Raw genomic sequence first — 20,558 nt, 5'->3', positions numbered from 1 at the left:
CCTTCCTGATTCTGTGACACAGAATCAGGACCTTAGCAGAAGCAAACACTCTCACAACCACATTTGAAGAGGAGCTGACATCATAGAAAAGCACCCAATCCATGAGGAGGCATTTCCCCTTGAGAGGCATTTCCCCTTGAGAGACTCCACCACCACCCTCAGGGACAATAGGGACTGGTCAGAGACCAGTTTCACTGGTTCTAAATATATATATAACACTAGATAAAAGTTAGCTTTTCCCAGTTGGGGCATCCCAGCCTTCCTCTTCATACTGGAATTTATTCCACCCCAATGAGGACTGGAGAGCTGGTGACCCCTCATCCCACACAGGGGACCAGGGCAGACCCCTGGGACACGTATGCCTGGGACCCAAAGTGTGGCTTGTGTGGGTTGTGGGGAAGTCCTTTGCAGGGCTTTTATTCTCCAGGTCAGTCTCAGGGTGCTCTACTTGCACTCCCTAAGCCCTGGGGACCTGTTCAGGGACAATATTCGGGGACAATCTGGGGCCTAGGGGCTGAGCCCAATCCCCCCAGTCCTGCCAGCAATCATAGCCAGTTATTAGCAGTCCCCATTAGCCTCAGAGCTCTGCCATGCAGCCAGCTTTAATCCACTTACTGCTGCGCTAATTATGCATCACTTTCATTTCTTAACCAAAGTGTCCCCATGAACAAAATTAAGCATCGCACAGGCTCCTCTGACATAAATTCTGTCATCTTTAGCAACAACACAGTCGCGATGGGAGAAGACGTGGGCTAACCAGGCAGTCTCTTCTCTTCTAACCCACTGAGGTGGGGTTTTAACAGTCCCAGGTGATGCTTGTGAGGTACCAGTGGCTTTAATGCGTTGTCCCTGCTAGACTGCACTGTGCATTGAAACTCTGTCCTTCCCCTCACCCTGCCATGAAAACAGTGGGATTTCAGAAAGGAAATAACACCCAGACCTTCACTTCTTAGGAATGTCTTTTGTCCCTCTAGCCCTAGTGTGTTCCCTCCCCGCACGCCCTAAGGTAGGGAGAGGTGGGGTACAGGGATGCCATCCCTTCACTGCACATGGCCTGGTTTCTCCAGGGCTGTTGGGTTTGCTGTGACATGGAGAAGGACATCCCCAGTGCAGGTGACAGTCACACTGGACTGCAGCTGAGTCAGCCTGAGCATCCAGAACTGCACCTGAGCTCCTCCATCCAGGCCCTTGGGTGGGCCATGCTTCCCACACTGCCTCTTCCCAGCCTCCCCACAGCACGAGGCTGCCTGAAAGCTATTTTCTGTGAGTCCTGGCTCTTTGGGAAGCAGCAGGAAGATGGGGCTAAAAGCTGAGCCCAGGGGTGCCCCCGAGGAGCAGAATCAAATTCTACATATATATGTTGGGGGTTGGACTAGATAACATTCAAAGGTCCCTTCCAACCTGAACTATTGAGAGATCTATGATTCTATGATCTCTCACTGTCTGTTTGTCCCCCTGGGTGTTGGCTTTTCACCACCACCACTATCCCGGGATTCAAGAGAAATAAATGAAATATGGTTCAAAAAGCTGCCTAAGCTCAAACCCAGCACATCCCTGTGGTTTCCTGACACCTGCATTTTCCTGCTTCCCTGCTGCCCTCACAAAGGCAGGGATCTTGGTGGGAAAGGCTTCTATGCCACATCCATGGTTGGGCAGCCCAAATCTGCCCCACTGCCCAGCCCCAGACAGGGACTTCTCAGTCCCAGGAACACAAAGGCTTTGCTAAATTAACACTGGACAAGTTTTCCCCATGCCACGGCTGTGCAAAGGAAGTGAAAAACAATTCTTTTCTTGAAACCATTTTCCCTTGAAAAGGGGCGGCAAAAAATCTGCTGGCACACTCAGGAGCCATCTATCATGGCTACAAATATACAAGGCAATTGCTGTAAAACTTGAGTTTGGCTCTGTAAAGGAAAAAGAAACCACCCCATGCCTGTTGCAAACAACCACGGCACAAAAAAAAAGCCTTACAAGGCTGGGGCAGCCTCACAGATGGATTGCTTTTTAATCCCCAAAGCTATGGTGATAAATCTTTTCACTGAAAGCTCTGGAGATACTGTGTCGCTCAGGGTGTGCGGCAGCGGCAGTGCAGGGGGAAAACAACTCCATGAGCTGCTGGGTGGGAGGGAGTCTCCTGGGAGCGGGGTCAGAGGTGATGGAGGAGGACGGGTGCTCACTGTGGGGGTGCTGAGTGGACATGGCAGGGCAGGAGGGCTCCCTGCAGCCAGGAGCAGGTGATTAGGCAGGAGCGGGACAGAAGCTGATGTAAGTCTGGGAGGACAGATGAGACAGAGACACATTATGGGGAACGGCTCTTCGGACTAAGTATTTGGAAAGGAGGTGATGGTGTGGAGCCCAATTTGGCCATGTGCTCCATATTGCAGGGACAGAGAGATGCTTCTTCCAGCTCCAAGCAAAGACATGGAGCAAAGGCATCCACACACTCCCTCCAGCTCCTGGTCCCTCAATGTACCTCTGCTCTGTCCCCTCTGGGCTGCCTTGGGTCCTGAAATGTTTGTTCAGTTGACTCCCAGGCATTGTTTTGGGATGCCCCTTCCCCGCAACCATCCTGAAATGCCAGTCATTCCCCCTGGCCAGTTACATAGGTGGAGCAGTGGGAACAATTTACCCATCCCTTGCTTCTGTCTTCCCCTGTCCTGCAGGGCTTTTTGCTTCTATACCACCTCCCTGGCAGGAATAATCCCCCTAATTTATACTGGGAAGGCAGCAGGGACTAGACTGACCCTGAGGGCTTGAGGCAGTTGGGAGCATTGTCCTCAGTGCTAACAGGCTCCATAATTCCCTTCCTGGGGTCTGCAATGAGCCTGAGGCTGGCAGGAGCCATCAACCACTGCTTTCCTAGTGATGGAGAGGCATAAAACCCTCTCCATGAAACCATTCTCCCTGAGGAGATCAGTTCTTTTCATTAGGTTACATGCCCTGACTGCAGATTTTACTATTAATTAAGGGATTAAAGGACTTGCCTGGGAGCCTTTGATTCCAGCATCTCTTGAGAGCTTGGCTGGCACGTGGTAACCCCGGACGTCTCCACACACTGTAGCCAAACCACAGCCAGGGGGGCAAAGTTTGCCCACACATCTCCAGCCAGGAGGTGCCACCAGCTGTGCTGCAGCTGCAGCTTTGCCAAGTTGTTGGGATGTTTTTCAGGGTGATCCTGGCCCAGCTGTGTGTGGGGGCAGTGGGTAGTGGGGCAGCCCTTAATATCACTGCCCAATATGCCATGGCCTGAGCAGAACACACCCCTCCTGCATCTCAGAGAGGGGAATTTGGGGTAGCCAAGGAGAATGGGGAGTCCCAGGTCAGGGGATGGCTAGACAGCTGGGGACATAATGCTGGATGAAGGCAAAGCCAGTGTCTTGTCTTTCTGGCTGCTCTGAACTCTACTCCAGCTAAGCGGAGACCCAGAATGCCCTAAAAAAACCCTGGGAACACACACACTGTCCTCTGGCACTGACAAGGAGCTTGAGCTGGAGCAACCACAGCTGCATCCTTGCACAGCCTGGCTGTTCATGAGCAGGGGAACATGTTCTCCCACTTTCAGCACAAGGGACCCCAAAGCTTCACGTGGGCACCTGTCTGTTGCTGCATAATAAAATACTATTGACTGCCTATTAAAAAGCCATTCTCTGGAGATTACTGGCTGGGGAAGTGGCTGGGTGAAGTGAGATGGGGCAATAATGGCCATCAAGGAGGCATCAGTCACATCCACTCATGTAACAGCAACAAGAGTCTTCACATGGCTGCCAGGGTGCTGTTCCCTGCCAGGACCATCAGCAACAGCAGACAGAGAGGGATGTCAATGCCCTTGGCCACGCTGACATCCTCCACAGAGAGGCTGCAAGCGGTCAGCAGGACTGAAGTGCACTGAAGTGCAGAGTTACTGCAGCCCAATGCCCACCCTCGTTCAGCAGCACCCAACAGGACCCACAAGGGCTGAGGAAGGGCTTTGCCCATGGCAGATCCTGCTGTGGGGATGGGAAGTGGAGGGGAGCCATCTGCACTGCCCCTGAGCCAGGGACTGAGTGAATGGGGGCAGGAGGGAGTTTGCAAGCTCCAAATCCTGCCCATTTTTATTCACTGATCTGGCCACAGTCCCATGTGATGTGCTCAGAAGGGGCTGGAAGCAGAGTAGCAGCTGCCAGTGCTCTGCCTGGGGCTTGCTCCTGCTGTATTTCTGCTCAGGTCCCCTCAGGGTCCACGCTGCCCAGAGGCAAGGCCAGAGGATGCTGAGCCAAGGAAGCCTCCACAGCTGGCCAGGGGGAATCGGCGCTGGGGAAGTAGTGCAGAGCAAGAGCTCAAGCTGCTTGGACAGTCCCTCAGCTGCCGTTTCAGATCCTCAATATTTCATCCTGTGGGAGGACCTGGGAGTCAGCAGCATTGATCTCAGACACGAAATTGATGGGTCCTTCCACCCCAGGAGAGCATGACCAGCCAGGCCGCGCTCCCTGGCATTTTCACGACATTTTATGAGCCATGTGTCTGGGGACAGACTGATGGCCACCACTCTAGAGGCAGCTGTCCCTCTGCTAAAGCCCCAGCCCCAGCTCAGCCTGAGCATCCTGGAGACCAGGAAGGGTGCATGCATCCCACTTATGCCCTCCCTGCTGTGCCCTGAATGTGCCTGGACCCGCAGACCCACAGAGGCAGCAGAGCCCTTAGGGAGATCTGGTGAAACACCCTGGTGCCCACCACCCTGGTGCCCACCACCCTGGCACATGGCCCTCTCCAGGAGCACGGCCCAGGTTCAGTCCCATGCTGGGAGCAGCGCTGGGTCTTGGGGGACACAACGAGAGCACAAATCAAGCCAATGACCCTTTTTAATTCTCGGTGAGGCTCGATCCGTGCACAGCAGGGATGGAGAAGGGCTCCCCACATTCCCCAGGGGTTCAGGGAGCCACAGTGGGCAGAGGAAGAAGAGGGTGGCACCCATGAGATGTTGATCAGAGAGGGGAGAGGGGAGCATATTCATGGGGCACAAGGACAGGCATGGAGCTGTGCCTTGGCACTACAGGCAGTCTGGGGCTCCCTTTGTTCTGTATTTTCCCCTGCAGACTCCAGCTTTGGAGAGAGCAGCCATACTCCTTCCCTTGCCCTCAAAGGGCTGGGAATGCAGGGTGGGAGGAAGGAGGTGTACCATCACCCTGCAGCTGGACACCAGCTGGCCCCACCGGTGCCACAAAATCAGGGTCATGTCGGTGCCAGAGAGCCCTAAGGACATCTTGAGGGAGAAGGCACCCACAGACTGTTTTTTCCCCACTCCATCCCATGCAAACCTCTCCCACCTCCATGGGTCTCACCCCAGATAGGAGCACCTCTCAGGGCACCCATCCAGCACTGTGCCCCAAAACAGCCCGGGGTGCCTGACACCCCCAATACCAGCCCCTGCGGGTTCACCCCACTGGGCTGGGATGTTTTTGGGAATTGCTGGCATATCTCTGACATAGAAATCAACTGTCCCCACATCACAAGGGGTGCCTTGGCCAGCCCTAGTGCTGAGCACAGTGCGTGCAATGCATCTAGGGCACAGCATGGCCACTGCCACCATGTCCCTGGAGCAGTGCTGTCAATACAACCAGCCTTTGCATCCCAGTGGGATGAGCCCAGAGATTCAGGGACCCCTTCATTACTCCTGCCCCACTCCCCACCACAGAATGAGTGTCATGTGGATGCTGGTGGTGAGGAAAGCTGGTCCCAGTCCTTCCGTGTCTCCCCACTCTTCAGCAGAGGGACACTGCGTGGGTGGTGGCCTGGCCCCTCTCCATCTCCTCCAGCTCGTACTCCTCAGCGTCGGAGAGGGGCAGCCCGCTGGTGCCGGGCACGGGCTCGCACTCGGTGCTGCGGGTGGTGGTGCGGGTGACGCTGGGCGAGTATTTCCGTGACCACGGCGGGCGGTGGCCGGGGCGGCACATCACCTCCTTGAACATCTCCCGGAAGCGGGTGGACATCAGGTTGTAGAGGATGGGGTTGGCAGCCGAGCTCAGGTAGAAGAAGACACCTGAGATGATGTGGACGTACTGGAACATGTGGAGCATGTTGCTGGTCCAGGTGGAGACAAAGCTCCAGACGAGGCGGTCGGTGTGGAAGGGAGCCCAGCAGATCCCGAACACCACCACCAGCACGACTGTGGGGAGATGAGGAGCCAGTGTTACTGGGGGGATGGGGTTTACCAGAGACCTCCAGTCCATGGCCAAGCACCTCCCCATTTCAGCTTTGGCCATAGCAAAGAACAACTGAAAATGCAAGACAGAGAGAAAGACAGAGAATGGAAAGGTCCATCCAGTGCCTTTTGGACTTGTCATGGAGGGATTTGGAAGTCTGGACAGGATCTCCTTCCCACCATCTCCTGCCAGGGCTGCTCTAGGGCTTCCTGTGCCACATATCTCCATTTCTCATTGGCAGGCAGCAGCCCTACCACAGCTCTGGGGCCATGCAGCACAGTTGGGGGACTCTCCTATTGACATTCAGCCCCCAGGAACCTGCCACCTTCACCAGCAAAGTCCAAGGAGCAAGAGCTATTTGCGACCTTTCCTTGTACTCTGGTTTTGGTTTGTTTTTTTTTTTATAACCCAGCTCTGCTGATGGAAAGCAAAGGGGGCAATGTATAGGTAGTCCTGGGGTCCCCTGCTCTGCTGTACCTGTGCCACGATGCACCTCTGTGGCATGCAGGGACAGGTCCCCCTTTGTCCCCCTCCCAGCCCTGGTGCCAGGGGAAGCAGAGTTACCACTTGTCTGGGACGTGGTGGGGAAGCAGCTCTGGCCCTGTTGTTGGACTGGGCTGGGCAACCTGCCATTGCTGTGCCATCACGGGACTGGGAGCATGCAGAGGTCAGCATGCTGGGGCAGACAGCTACCCATGAGCATCCAGCTCCCACTGCTGGAAGGGGGCCAGAGGCTGTGGCGAGGGGATCAAGAGTACAGAGCAGGGGAACAGAGGATGCTCCAGTTCAGCCTTGGGTCATTGCCCCAGTACAGTCACAGAGGCTGTGGGGCTGGATAGAAATGGTCCCCCTCTGGGAAATCCCATCATTGCCACCAGCATGTGAGGTCTGGGCTGGGGGAAGGGGAGCAGGTTCTCCCAGTCCAACCCAACTCCTTTCCCTTTCTCACCCAGCACTTTCCTTGAGGAGGGGAGGTCTCATGGCTGGGAAGGAGCTGTCATGAGCAATCCTCGTGCTGTACTGGAACAACCAGATCTGCCTTTGCCCTGACACCCCATAAGCCAGAGCCACAGCCTTCCTCCAGGATGACCCAGCCTCAGTGCTCTGGACTGTCCATGCCTCAGTTTCCCCCCAGCACCCTCACAACACAGCCTTGGGAGATACTCCCTGGCTCTGCCATCCCCAGCATTGACTCACACAGCATCTTTGTGACCTGCCTCCTCTTCACTTTCTTCTGCCCCTGGCTCTTGTGGCAGTTGCGGCTACTGCTGGTCTTGGCTCCCAAGGCTTCCAGCATCTTTTCTTTCTTGAGCTGCAGGCCAATAAGAAGGTAGAGGACACTGATGGTCCCCATGGGCAGGAAGAAGAAGATGATGGTGGTGATCTGGATGATGAGGTTGTAGGTCAAGCGTGGCTTCACCAGGGTGCAGATCTCTGAATCGGGCACCTGCCCCCGGCCTGGCACATAGAGAGGCTGCAGCCCATGGAGGCTGGTGTTGGGAATGGAGCAGATGACTGACAAGACCCAGATGGTGACAATGACCTTCTTGGCGTGGTTCCTGGTCACCACGTACTTGGCTTTGAGCGGGTGCACCACAGCGATGTAGCGCTCCACGCTCAGGGCTGTGACGTTGAGGATGGAGGCAAAGCAAACGGCCTCGAAGAGCAGCGTCTTGAAATAGCAGCCGCTGGCACCCAGCAGGAAGGGGTAGTTGCTCCACATGTCGTACAGCTCCAGCGGCATCCCCAGCAACAGCACCAGCAGGTCAGACACGGCCAGGCTGAACAGGTAGTAGTTGGTGGGTGTTCTCATGAACCGGTGCCGGAGGATGACAATGCAGGTGAGTGTGTTGCCCACAGCCCCCACCGAGAAGATCAGCAGGTAGATGACACACACTGGGACAAAGAAGCTGGACCGTCGAGGCCCCAGGTACTTATCCCGCAGCTGCTCCTCCGTCAGGTTGGCATCCTTGGGGTCAAACAAGGTCTCTGCGTGAGTCCTATTGCTGAGATCAGGACTGATGGGCTCCACAGGAAAGTCTTGCTGGGACAGAGGGAACTCGGGACTGGAGCAGTTGACGTAAGGATTCATGGCTGCAGAGAGACAGGGAGGTTTGCGGGATGCTTTCCCAACCCCTTTGCTAACCCTGCTCCCTCTGTCCCCCTCCCCACTGGTGTCAGGGTGCTGCTGATCACCATTGCTCTGCACCCTTGTGCCCATCCTACCCCAGCCACAGCCTTTCCTTTGGCAAAAATCTCAGAGGAAAGTCTCCACCTAACCTCCCTCCAGGCTTCCCAAGTGCTTCTTGCCCAATTTCCCATCTACAAACAACCCTGGCAGCTCCCCAGCCCACCTTAGCCCCTTCACCCCATCATCAGGGAAATGTCAGTAGGGCTCTGGAAGCAGAGCAGGACACAGCCCCAAAAGCCAACCCCAAAAATCACTCACAGCTCCAGTTCTACCAGCTGTGCAGAGGGACTGGCAAGGCAACCATAAAACAGCTGAGGGAAAATTGATTTTCCAACATGAGAAGGACTTACGGCTTGTTGAGAAGCTCCAGTTGAAGGCTGAGGTCCCACCACCCTGCACCGGACAGGGTCAGGCTGGGGAGGGAGTGTGGGAGGGGATGGAGACTTCACTGCCTTAAGAGGCAGGCTAACGAAATCTTGCAGCTGCTCTCCCCTCGGCTCAGCTCGGAGAAGCCGCCTGCCCTTATTCACCTTCTCCCTCTTGTTCTCTGTGAGCTGAGAGTCTGGTGGGTGAGTCGGGGGTGTGCTGGGGGCTTCCTTTCCCACCGCTGGCTGGGCAAATCCCGGTGCCGAGACTTCTATTCCTGACAGGGGTTGGCTCCTCATCTGCAACGTAGCACTGCCGAAAAGATGCTCCTCAGAGAGAGAGGAAATAACGTTAAAGTAATAAACCCCATTGACTCCGAGAGTCCCAGGGGAGGGCGGCGCAGGCAGGCGTCTCCAGCCCCGCCAGGAGCCTTCGCAACGCCGGCATTTGTCATTTGCATGGCCTCGGTGGTGAGTAAAACATCGATCAGCCCCGCTGCCGCCCTGGCACTGCCGGGCGAGGGGGCCTGTGCAGCACCCAGTTGTCCGGGCTCATCTCGGGGACATGCAGATGGACCCTGCGGCTTCTTGACGTGTTCCCACTTCCAGATGTGCAACCCCTGGGTCACCCGAATCACTCCCCCGTGGAGCAGGTGGCTCCAGCCGGCTCCTGTCACACTTCGGTGCGAGGAAGTTGCTGCGCTCGCAGCATCGCCCCTTGCTCCGCGTCCGGCTCAGCTCCCTCTCCGCTCCCAGTGTCTGTCTGCGCTCCAGCCTGTCCTCCGTGCGGGCACCCCGTCCTTTGGCAGCCCCCGGCCGCAAGGAGCACTCCCGCTTTGCCGTCCCGCAGCCCCCCGCACACCCTCGCACAGATACGCGCACACGGAGGTACTCACGCGTTCCTGAGCCCCACGGGCGCGTGTCGAGGATGCGTGTCCCTGCTCCACCCGCTGCTCCTCTCTCCTCCACGTGCTGCACCTGCCCGAGACCCTTCTGGAGCCGGCGGAGCCCACGGGCTCCCGCTCCCCTTGAGGCGGCGAAGGGCTGTCGGCTGCGGGGCGGGGGCTCCCCGGCCCCGGGCTCTCCAGCCCGCCCCGACCCCCCGGAGGTGGGGAGGAGGCGGCGGGTGAGTAAGGGGGGGGGGTGGGTAAGTGGGGAGGCGGCTGGGAATCGCTCCGCCGCTCTGTGCGACGGCGCGGGCACTGCCACCCCGCGGGACGGGACGGGCAGGTGCCCGTGTGCACAGGGACACGCATCGGTCTCTTCATCCTCTCTGAGGGTGGCAGGGCGCAGGTGGACCCGGTTCCTCCTGAGGATGACACCTTGAAGGGCTTTGGCATCCCGGGACCCTCCCCTCATTCAGCATATCCCGGCACCATCCCACTCTGGACAGAGGCTGAACTGGAGCTGAAAGAGCCTCCGGTGGGGCTGGATTCGAGCAGGCAGTGTAGGGATCTTGGAGAGGGAGCATGAAGAGACTTACCAGGAGAGACCTTTGCTCCCCACTCCCACTCAGGCTGAGCCCCAGCACAGCTCACTGCACTGCTGAGCCTGGCGCCTGTGGCCAGGATGTGAGGAGCTACCTGGATCCCGTGGCCTCCAGCATCAGGACACTGCCCCTGGGGTGCTGCACTCCCAAATCCTCCTCCTGATGCCAGAGTGCACAGCAGATGGGAGCAGCACCACTCACCCCTCGATGCTTTTGGTCAAAGAAATTTCAGAGCAGGCGAGGGATGACAGGGCAAGACCTTAAGCTGGCCCTACCTCTGCTCACAGCAGCAAACAGGCATCAAGCAGAGGGACCTGGCAGAGCAAACACACTGAGGGCTGGAATTGTCTGGGGCTGCCCTGAGACATGACTTTCCTCGGAAAATCATCTTTTTCCCCAGAGGAAAGGAATTGCTGAAGCCAAAGGGCTGGAGGGTAAATGAGTGTAAACAAGACATTACTCAAGGGAAGAAATCAACAAGCTGGAAATAGTGTCTGAAATGGTGAGGGAGAGGGAGAAGAGTAGCTGCCTGCTCCTATGGAAGCAATGAAGGAAATGAAACTTCATCCCCTTTGGGAAATGGAGACACAGTCAAAGAGGGGTTTATGGCACAGTGCTGGTGACAGCTGGGACAGAACACAGGGACAGCAGCCAGATGATGCTAGCAGGGACTCAGCAGGACTGGCTCGGCAGATGCCAGGACGGGTGACAGTGCCAGGGAAGTGGCACGTTGCAGGTCACAGTCCCTGTGTGGCAAAGCCAGAATCAGGAGCTAATAAGGCATGAATTTCTGTCCCTGTCTCCAGACAGTGCAGTCTGTTTTCCCTGGGGAATGCCTGAGGCAGGGGACGGATCTGTGCCAGTGCAGAGACAGGTTGTGCTGTACTGCTGAGGCACAAGGAGCCTGAACACAAGCCCACTTCAGGGATTGCAACAGGGAAAGAAACATTCCTGGAAATCTCTCTCCCTTCCATCCCTCAGCTGTCCCCTCTGTTTTCTGGCCACCCTGATGAGGATGGTAACACTCACCCTGATGAGCCAGCTCCCAGCGCAGTCCCAGCTGTTCCCCAAGCTCTGTGCAGTTACACAGCCATCTCCCCATCCTTGGGGCAGTTCCCTGCATGCAGCCACAATGCCTCCCACCCCTGTCTCATATCTCATTCCCACCCGAGCTTTGCTGCAGGGCAGGCCCTGGGGAGCCCCCTGAGCTCTGCACCGCTGTCCTTGTCCTTGCAGGGACCCCCATGGCTCATTTGTCCTGCACTCCCAGGAGTATTAGGGACATCTGCTGGGAATGAGATGTTTGGAGGTTTCTTGGGTTGGAGCAAAGCAATGGAGATGCTGCTGAGCTCTTGACAAACTTCAACATCTGTTTCCCTAAAGTCTCCTTTCCTAGCTGAAGACAGCAGGCACATAGTAAGGATGGTGAGCAAGGAGCAGACAGAGCTTGGTTCACTCAGAGCTGAACCACGGCTTTACCCATCCCTCCCCAGGTTGTCAGATCCTGACTTCCAGGTGGTGACAGACCTCTCTGTCCCACTTAAGACCCACAGTCCAGCTCTCCCAGCACCAGTTTTCCTGGGACACCAGAACCACCAGACATGGGGTCCTTCTCCCTTTGCCTCCATCACTTGCATCAGCCTGCTCGAGCATCCCACATAACTGGGGCCTCAACAGCTGCTCCCCCTCTACCTTCTGTCACCTCTTTGAGAAGAGCTGGTAGCTCTCAGGGACTGACTGCACATCACTTCTTTCCCTTGGATCTGCGTTTCTTGCTTCACCCCACCTCTGAGGCCCCACACATCTAATGTGATGATCCATTCAGAATGATCCATTGTCTTTTTCAATTTTCTGATAAACCAAATGACCAGGAGGTGACAACCCCTCTTCAACTTCTGCTCCCTCACTGCTTTAAAGAGGGTGAACTGCACATGGGAGCATGATCCTTCAACCTATTCCCCTTATCAAGTATTTTATTATATTAACCCTGCCTGGGGAGGTAGCAAGGGGGATGACCAGCAGCACAGCAAAACCTGCTCCTCCCCATGATCTGTCAGCCACATACCAGCCATCTCCATGGCCAGACTGTCTCTGGGTTAGGCTAAAATTGCTCCTGCTACCTGATGTAGACCCATCCCTCCCAATGAACCAGTCAGTGTGGAGGTTGTCCCTCCTGGTAGCTGGGTCCCTCCACAAGGGGGTTAAGGCTGGCACACAGAAGTTGAGAAAGCACCGGTCTGCAGCATTTCCAGGAGGATTAAGAGGCCGAAAGTGAAGACAAACAGCAGTTTTGAAGCTTGAGAGGCACAGCCCTAACAACCAACTGCATCCACTCCTGGCTCTTTTCAAGAGTGCATCACAGTAATTGCAGGGCAGCCCAGCACAGCCTTTTAGAGCTGTCTGTACTCCGTCCCTGCTTCTTCCCCACTTTGCAGTTTTAATTAACAACCTCTGGTCCTGAGCAAAAAAAGCCACCAAGCCACAGAGTGACACTGCATCCAGGAGGAAAACTGAGGCATGAACAGTTGCTTGTCCCCTCCATGCCACCCTGCAGCAGGCAAGAGCCCCTGCGATGCATCCTTCTGCCACAGAAGCAAGTGGACGAGCAGCCCCTTCTCAGGGTATTGCTACAGCAAATTTTCTAGGACAGGGATAGCCAGCACAGACAGAGCAGTCATGAAGATTTTGGACAAGAATGAACCCTCTCCCCCTGGAGAGCAGGCAAATCTCTTGGCCATGGGGATGTGCAAGAGGCTTCTCTCCCTGCTGGGAGCTGCCTACTCAAAGTTGCCCCTCTTGGTCACCTGGAGGTGACGTGTCTAGAGGATGCATTTCACAGAGCAGGAGGATGCTTATTTCAGTCCTCAAGGCCAGGAGGGGCCACTCAGACCCACAGGGCACTGAACAGAGATGGATCTGGGTAATTTTGCACAAACATAGCCAGGGGTGAAGGTAAGGCATTGGGGTGGCCTTTTCAAAGCAGTCCTGATGTCATTTACCCAGCAGAGCCCCCCTCTCTCCTTGTCTCTGTGGGACACCCCCCTGTAGTAATCTTTTGGCTCCCCTGAGAAACAGGCATTTCTCCTCCACTCCATCTAGGCTAAAAGGAGAAGGAATGAAGGGGAGGTTAAAAAAAAAAAAAAAAGGACCATTTCAATGTCCACTGGGGTAAAAGCAATCAGCTCTCTGAGGAACAGCAAAATTGGCCTCTGGTCCTTGGCATGTGTGCCCCAAGTCTGCTGCGGGGACAGGAAAGTCAGGCATTCTGTGAGCAGGTATTCAGGCCCCATGGCAACCATAAGTTTGCTAATCAGGGAGGGCTGGCACAGACTTGAAGTGCTTTTTCATCTGGCAGGAGCACTGGGCTCTTGCAGGTCCCCATCAGACCAAGTTGCCTGGTGGTGCTGCCTTGGCTGTGCTCCCTGCACAGTGATGGAGTGGGATGAGGGCTGGATGCAGCCAGGGCACCCTGGCAAGAAGCTGCATAGTCCCAACACTGTGTCCTCCATCCAGCATGAGGCTGGGGACCATGTTTTTCTACTGAGGCCAAGGTGAATCACCCAAGATCAGAAAAGGATCAGATTATTTCACCCCAAGCTGTGGATGTGTCTGTCAGCCAGGACCTGACTAATAACACACTATTTTCCTGCCTCCCCCTTGCCACCTCCTTCAGCTCCTATCTGATGCTGCTCCACGGCAGCATGCAGGGTCAGCAGAGGTGGCAGAGCCAACACTGGCATTGCAACCAACAATGGAGATGGCATTTTGTACCTGGAGAGGAGAGATGTAGATGCAAGAAGAGAGGTCTTGTGGCACTCAGCCCCCTGCTCAGGACACAACCACCACCATGTTTTCCTTAACCTGGAAAATTCCATTTTGAGGAGAATGAGAGGCAGCCCACAGCAGGTCCCAGGGCTGCAGCAGAGTGCTCTGCCAGCCCCAGAGGCAGCAAACAAGCTGTGATGGAAATCCCTTGTTTTGCCTGAAATCTGCCCTATGACAAAGACTGTGGCACACTCAGTGGGCAGGAGGGACTCGGCACTTGGCCAGACCAGTTCTTCCCTTGCTCAGTAGCACAGCCAAGCCAGGGAACACCCAAAGTAACATTTTGCCAGCTAGAAACATCCTGGCCAACACGTAACAAGCTTGGGACCACTTAATCTCCAGCAAGACAATCTCTTAAACACATTTCAATGGAGCATGGGTCCAGGGCATTTTCCCAGGCATCAAGAAGTCACTTTGTGGGCTTTATTACTTTCCAAGTCTCCTCCTTTTTTAGTTATCAAAAATATGTAACTACGTGGTATAGCACAGGGATGGCTCTCTCCATTCCCCTTGGTTCAGAGCCACTTTGTACTCACAGATTGATTTAAGGTGCCCCCCAGGTCTCCCAGGATTGATTGCCAAGACTTTTTTTACCTCCCCCACTGGGCCATGGTAGATATTAATTCCCTGCCTATGCACAGCTCTCAGCACCCAATTCATAAGTCTTTAAATGGGCCTGGGAAGAGGCTTTCAGCTGGAAGGAAAAAGAGCTGCTCAAGCTCTGCAAAACCTCATTTGCAAAGAATACCAGGCGAGGAAATGACATTTCTGTGATGGGCTCCATTTGCCATGTAGTGACTCACTCTCCGAGTCAAAATCAAAACCTATACTCATAAAAAAACCTCAGTCAGCTACAACAACATCCCAACGAAACATAAGCATGGCAGCAAATAGAGATGCAGGATAGAGAAAGAGAAAGTCAACACAGGATCTGCAGCACTTGCCCTGGAATAATTTGCAAATGAGGATCTCCCGGGTCTGGGATGGGATAGGGCTGAGGGACAGGACCATGGCAATGGCAGGGATGAGGTCTGCTGCCTTGTTCTTCATGCTGACACCCCCAGATGCCAATTTAATCATCACATTAATGATACTGCAATTTTCCTTATTGCTTTGTTCCTTTTCAGTATGACAGCTGGCGACTGGGGAGAGTGGGAGTATCTTGCACTGGTTGCTGGTGCCTTTAGTGGTTCACTGGGAGAACAAAGAGCTGGGGGTAAGAGAGTGGCTGCTTTGGGGAGAAGGGCAGGGAGCCCTCCCCACATCTGCAGCATCCTCCCCCAGGGCATAAGAAAAGTTCAGTGGGGCAGATGGGAGAGGTGAGAAAGCTTTGGAGAGGGTCAGACTAACCTGTCACCTGAAACATCACACCCACAGCATTTCAACCGAGTATGGACCCTACAAATGGTAAAGTGGGGGAACCTCCTGGAAGACCTGGGCTCAGGGCTCCCAGTGAGGCCCCTGCACCTCCCTATCCAGCTGGCAAGCCAAGAGTGCTGCCAATCCTCCATACACACTGTCCCACATGCCACATTCAAAGCCCTTTTCACTCTGACTGCCAGGCACCGGATAAGATGCTCTCCCTGAACCTTCCCTATGCAAGAAGTACCCCACTCTGCTCCATGTCCTGGGACAGAACTTTTCTCTTCACCTCACTTTCCAGGTACTGATAAACTTCAGGGCTGGAATTTTCCAGTCTTGTTCTGCATTCAAAAGAAATTCAACTTTAAAAAAAAGCAGGACACATGCACAGACTTCAATTTTTTCAATCAGAAAGTTTATGCTGCAGCTAGAGAGAATTAAAACTGAAAGCACATCATGAGCTCTCAGGGATAGCAACATGGCAACTTCAGCATCAATAAAAGTCTCCTGACCCCCAGGAAGAAAAAAAAAAAAAAGCCACAATTGTGAACAAACAGCCTGAAATACTCCTGAGAGAAGAAATCAAGAAATCTAGCAAACTGATGGAGCTGGCAGGGTTCATCTCTGAGCACAGGCAGCAAACGGCAGCTGAATTTGCGAGACAGCTGACAGCAGTGCTGCTGTGCTGGAGAGCAGGGGATGCTCAGGCTCCACCAGGGAGAATGGTGGGCCCAGCCCCTTCAGAAACTTGTAGTGTTTTGCTGCCAGCAGAATTGGAGATGGATACAAGGAGAGCTCCAGTGAGCTCCCAGTTCTCTGTGTAACCTTCCTGACCATTGCTTTGGTTCAGGGAGAAACAATCATTGCAGAGGCCAGGGAGACTGGAGCATCCAGGAGTCTGATTTCTGCTCTGGGATGGATCAGATATATCACACCAGGATGGGCAAGAAGCAGAAGTGGGAGAAATGCCATGGCCTGGGCTTTTCAGAGGACTCACTTGCACTTCCCAGGGCTGTTGGCATCACCTCACCTGCTCCAGCAGCAAGCAGAGGTCACTGAGGTGGGCAGGCAGGAGTTGCCTCTGTTGATGGTCCCAAGGGGGACAGTTCACTGTGTTTCAGACAGCTGATCATCTCTCTGAGATGAAATTGCTGCTTCCCATGGTTTGCTCACCCCATCCAGTTTCCCCTTCCAGCGGGATGGTGGTTGGTGGGTGAAAGCCACCAGGCTGGCACAGTGTCACTGCAGGAAAACTCCCAGTACTGTCTGGTACAATATGCTCCCAAACCTGGGAATAGGCTATGGGGCAGCTACACACACACACACACACACACACACACACACACACACACACACGCGCGCGCGCACCCACGCGCACACTCTCCCACTTCTGCCCAGACCCCATCACAGCCCTGATCCCTGATGCCGACCCCTTTTCAAACATGGAGACCCTATTAGCCTTCCTGCTCTATTAGCCCTTCTCTCCTATTAGCCCCTTTATAGTCCTGGGACCACCCACCTCTTTGCCAGGCTGGGCAGCACCTGGGTAAAGGGATGGGCTGGGTTAACCCTTCACTTGCCAGCCACCAGCCTAATGCCACCCTCAACAGCAAATCTATAGGAGAGGGTTGGGGACAGCTGTGCATCCACATGTTTCAACCATCCTGCCTCACCCCATCCCACAAATCCACTCTCCTGTGTCTCAGTTTTCCTCTCTGTCCCTGCCTGCCACAGCAGTTCTAAGGAAATTCCTGTTTTCTCCTCTCTTCCTTCCTTGAAGTGTTTCCCAGATGGGCAAGCACCTTTCCCCATCCCAGCTGTCTCACAATGCTTGGGGCATGCACACCCTGCTTCCAGCATCTCTGGGACTGCCGGGAGGGTCTGGAGCACAAAATCAACCCATAATGGCTCCCCGATGGCCTTGATTGGGTTTCCCAGCCAGGCTTGGTGGCCTCCCAGAAGTCTCTTGGCCTCTGGTTGCTTCCATGCCCCAAAGTCCCCAGGAGCTGAACATTTTCAGCCTCTCCATCAGGAAGTCAGGATTAAATGCCAGGTCTGGCTGGGATTTCCTCTCCCCGGCTGTGCCAGACTGCTCTGGCAGCAGTGCTGCCTGGCAGCCTGGCACTGTCTGCCTGGATTTGGCCCAGATCCATTTATTCCATGATTTTCCCTGGCCCAGAGCCTCTCTCATTCTTGCTGACACCATAGCAGTCTCCTGCTCTCAGCCCTAGCCTCTGATGTACCCAAAATTTCCCTCATGCAGGTGAGGGTCTGGGGCTTTCAGACCAAGCTGATGAAGACAGCAGCAGTATTTAGTGGAAAGCAGGAATTTGGAGAGGACTTTAGTGCATTAGACACATAGTTAAAACGTGGCACCTAATTCAGCCAGGACTGGTGTGAATCCCATTCCACACGGCTGCCACTAATGACGAGCTTTAAATAAACAAGCAAATGCTGGGCAAAAGGGAGGGACTTTCCTCTGACGTCACACAGCATTGCTGGCAATATTTCTTCTCTAACTCTCACTCCATCCATCTCCAGTCCCCATCTGGCAGGTTATTTTCATCCTGCTCCCTTTTCCCACCAATAATATGTCCAACACTACCTAAACCTGGGGAACGACAAGGTGTGAATGAGAAAGCTTCTGGTGTGACGCCACGAGCTGCCATTCATTCCAAGAGTTCCAAGAGCACCAGGAGCATCATTTCAAACCCTCCCTTTCTGGTGCTTTATGTCTGCATTAATTTATGCTATTTACATCCACCATAAAGTGACCAGAGGGGAGCTGCTGCATCCCCACTCTGGGTTTGGATGTGGTGCTGGGTGATGGTTTGAAGTGGGGGAAATTCGCTGGTCAGAGCAGGGATTTGGGGATGCCCCAAGGTGCGGGGAGCACCCTCTTTGCTGCCACAGCCGCTGTCTTCGGACACATTTGGCCTCAAATTCACTGCACAGGGAGCTGGGCTGGAGGAGAGCTCTGGCAGGGGGATGCAGACCCTCGGGATTGGGGCTGCGAGCCCCCGACAGAGACAGACACACGAATTTTCTCTCCCTGGGGTATGTGGCGGCTGGAAGGCGGTTTCGTGGCATTTACAAACCGCATGGAGGGGTGACAGCTCCGTCTGGCCTCCTGGGGCTGTGGCGTGTCCGTGCGCCCCGACGCCGCGATGATGGGCGGTCGTGATCGCGATTCGTGGCATTTTGGCTCCCTCTGGTGGGAACACGTGTGAAGTCCGGCGTGTCCCAGCCACGGGCCACCACTGGCCACACCACAGGGTGGCCCTGCTGGCGTAAGGCTCCCGGGCAGGACAGGCATTTGCCTGCACCCCCGTGGTAGGCTGGAGGGGTGGGGGTCGCGTTGTATGCACTCATTGCAGCCCCCAGAGACCCCCCTTGGCTGGGCACGGTGAGGGGGGCACCCTGGGGACATGCTGACATTGCGAACCCTGGGGAAAGGGAGACCTGGAGCAGGTCTGGGCTTGTCCATGGGGAAGAGTTTGCTGGAAAATGGGGAAGAAGGAATATGAAATGAGGGGAAAAGGGGGGTCAAATAGGGGGAGAAAGTTCTCATGTGGCAGAGATACTCTCTTGGGACTTGGGGGGCAGAGCACATTCCCCCCCAGTCCCACCACATCTTTCCATATCTGGCCACGTGAGGTCATTTGTTGCCTCCCTTTCCACTGCCAAGAGAACCTGGGGGGTTCCTCACCAGATCAGGAGGTGCTTCCTGATGTAGTCACAGTTTAGGGGTGTCCAGAGCAGCTCGGGTACAGCAGTAGGGGTGATGGGGTGGGGAAGGAAGGGGCACAAAATTGGTGGCTGAGGGGAAGATGCAGGCAGAGGGCAAGATTTTGGGAGACTTGGGGTGGTGGGAGTGGGACATAAACCCCACTGGTGTTCAGGACAGCCCAGGAAAGCAGCACTGCCAAGCTCAGTCCCTCCACCAAGGAAAGGGACAAGGGGTTTGTGAAAGTGTCGTGTGTCCACACGATGGCACCAGACCTGGAGCGGTGTCCCCAGCCACAGTGGCATGGCAGGACCCAGTCTCCGAGCCTTAGAGTTGTGTGATCCTGCATCTGGGAGCAATGATGGCTTTCTTGGCAGTGCTCCACTGGAGGGTAAGAGCTGCACAGCAGCTCTCTGCGAGCAGCTACTCTCAGCATGCCTCCAGCTTTGGATACTCCTGCTTTTGCCCCAGGTGTAAAACAGAAGGGAGGTGTCTAAAACGTGATCCTTGTTTCTCTGCTTCATCCCCTGGTCTCATATTCTGTCACCTCTCTACAAGCTTCACCTGGCTCAGGTGAGCAGAGAGCCACCGTGCTTGGCACATGCTCCCTGCAGCAGGGGCAGAGTCTCCCACCTCCCCACCCTCCAAACAAACCACAGCCCCCTCCCCTGGGAAGGAGGGAGGCAGTGGGTGAAGGAGGTGGATGCAAGGGAGCAGGGGCCAGAGGGACAGATCCTGTCCTTGAGCAGCTGGCAGGGCATCTGGGGGCTGCTCAATGAAGACTGGGATTCCTTGCTTGGGATCTGGCAGATGAGGGGTTTGACTGTCCTGTCCCAAAATAGTTGGGGTGAGGAGCAGGAAACAGGCTGGAGACACCACAGAGGGCTTGAAAGCCTAATGACTGCAATAATGGCAAGCCTACAAATCACCTGGATTAAACCACAGGCTATGTGAGAGTCCCAGCAGATCCTGCACAGGCTCAGCACCAGCAGGATTAGTCCCCAAACTTGTCAGTGGGCAGCCAGGCTCTTCTCCATCCCCAGTGCAGCCTTGTGCTCTGGGCTGGCTGCTGCAGGCCAGGATTGCCTTGGAGACTCCACTGAACTCTTCCCAAGGAATACAGGATATCCTTCCTCTCCCTTCATTGCAGCCAGATTTTCCCCTGAGCCTCCTCCCAAAAGGCAACATGCATTAGTAGAGCATGAGGCCTCCAGAGGGGACTCTGGGGAGCCCAGGGTTTGTTCAGTGTCCCTCTGATGGAGCTCCCCCTTTGCCCATGTGCTTCAGTGCGGTTGAGGCTTTCCACTGCCCTCAGCTTGACCTGCTGCAAAGTTTGCACAGGCCCAGTGAGGAGCTTTCCTTGTTTGTCTCCGCAGTGGGTCCACGGGTCCAAGAGAGCAGCAATACACAGGGTGCTCCC

The 20,558-nt window shown here is 55.1% G+C and overlaps 1 protein-coding gene across 1 annotated transcript; it reads right to left on the bottom strand.

Annotated features, from left to right (window-relative positions):
• Nucleotides 1–5,738: 5,738 nt before the first annotated feature.
• On the bottom strand, nt 5,739–8,947 carry NMUR1 (neuromedin U receptor 1). The gene is made up of 3 exons (XM_032698114.1): nt 8,721–8,947; nt 7,377–8,273; nt 5,739–6,142 (listed from the first exon to the last, which is right to left on the bottom strand). The coding sequence occupies exons 2-3, from the start codon at nt 8,269–8,271 to the stop codon at nt 5,739–5,741; spliced, it is 1,299 nt and encodes a 432-aa protein (XP_032554005.1). The 5' UTR covers nt 8,272–8,273; nt 8,721–8,947.
• Between the last annotated feature and the right edge of the window lie 11,611 nt (nt 8,948–20,558).

The sequence above is a fragment of the Chiroxiphia lanceolata genome, chromosome 10 (assembly GCF_009829145.1).
Source record: "Chiroxiphia lanceolata isolate bChiLan1 chromosome 10, bChiLan1.pri, whole genome shotgun sequence".
Taxonomy (NCBI): Eukaryota; Metazoa; Chordata; class Aves; order Passeriformes; family Pipridae; genus Chiroxiphia; species Chiroxiphia lanceolata.
Note: the sequence above shows the minus strand (reverse complement) of the source record. Positions and strands in the feature narration are given on the sequence as shown.

Bases quoted from the DNA above. Each gene is read 5' to 3' on its own strand.
- NMUR1 (XM_032698114.1), bottom strand. From the start codon at position 8,271: ATGAATCCTTACGTCAACTGCTCCAGTCCCGAGTTCCCTCTGTCCCAG. The intron at 6,143-7,376 runs GTGAGTCAATGC...ATCTCCCCACAG, and splicing joins GCAGGTCACAAAGATGCTGT to TCGTGCTGGTGGTGGTGTTC.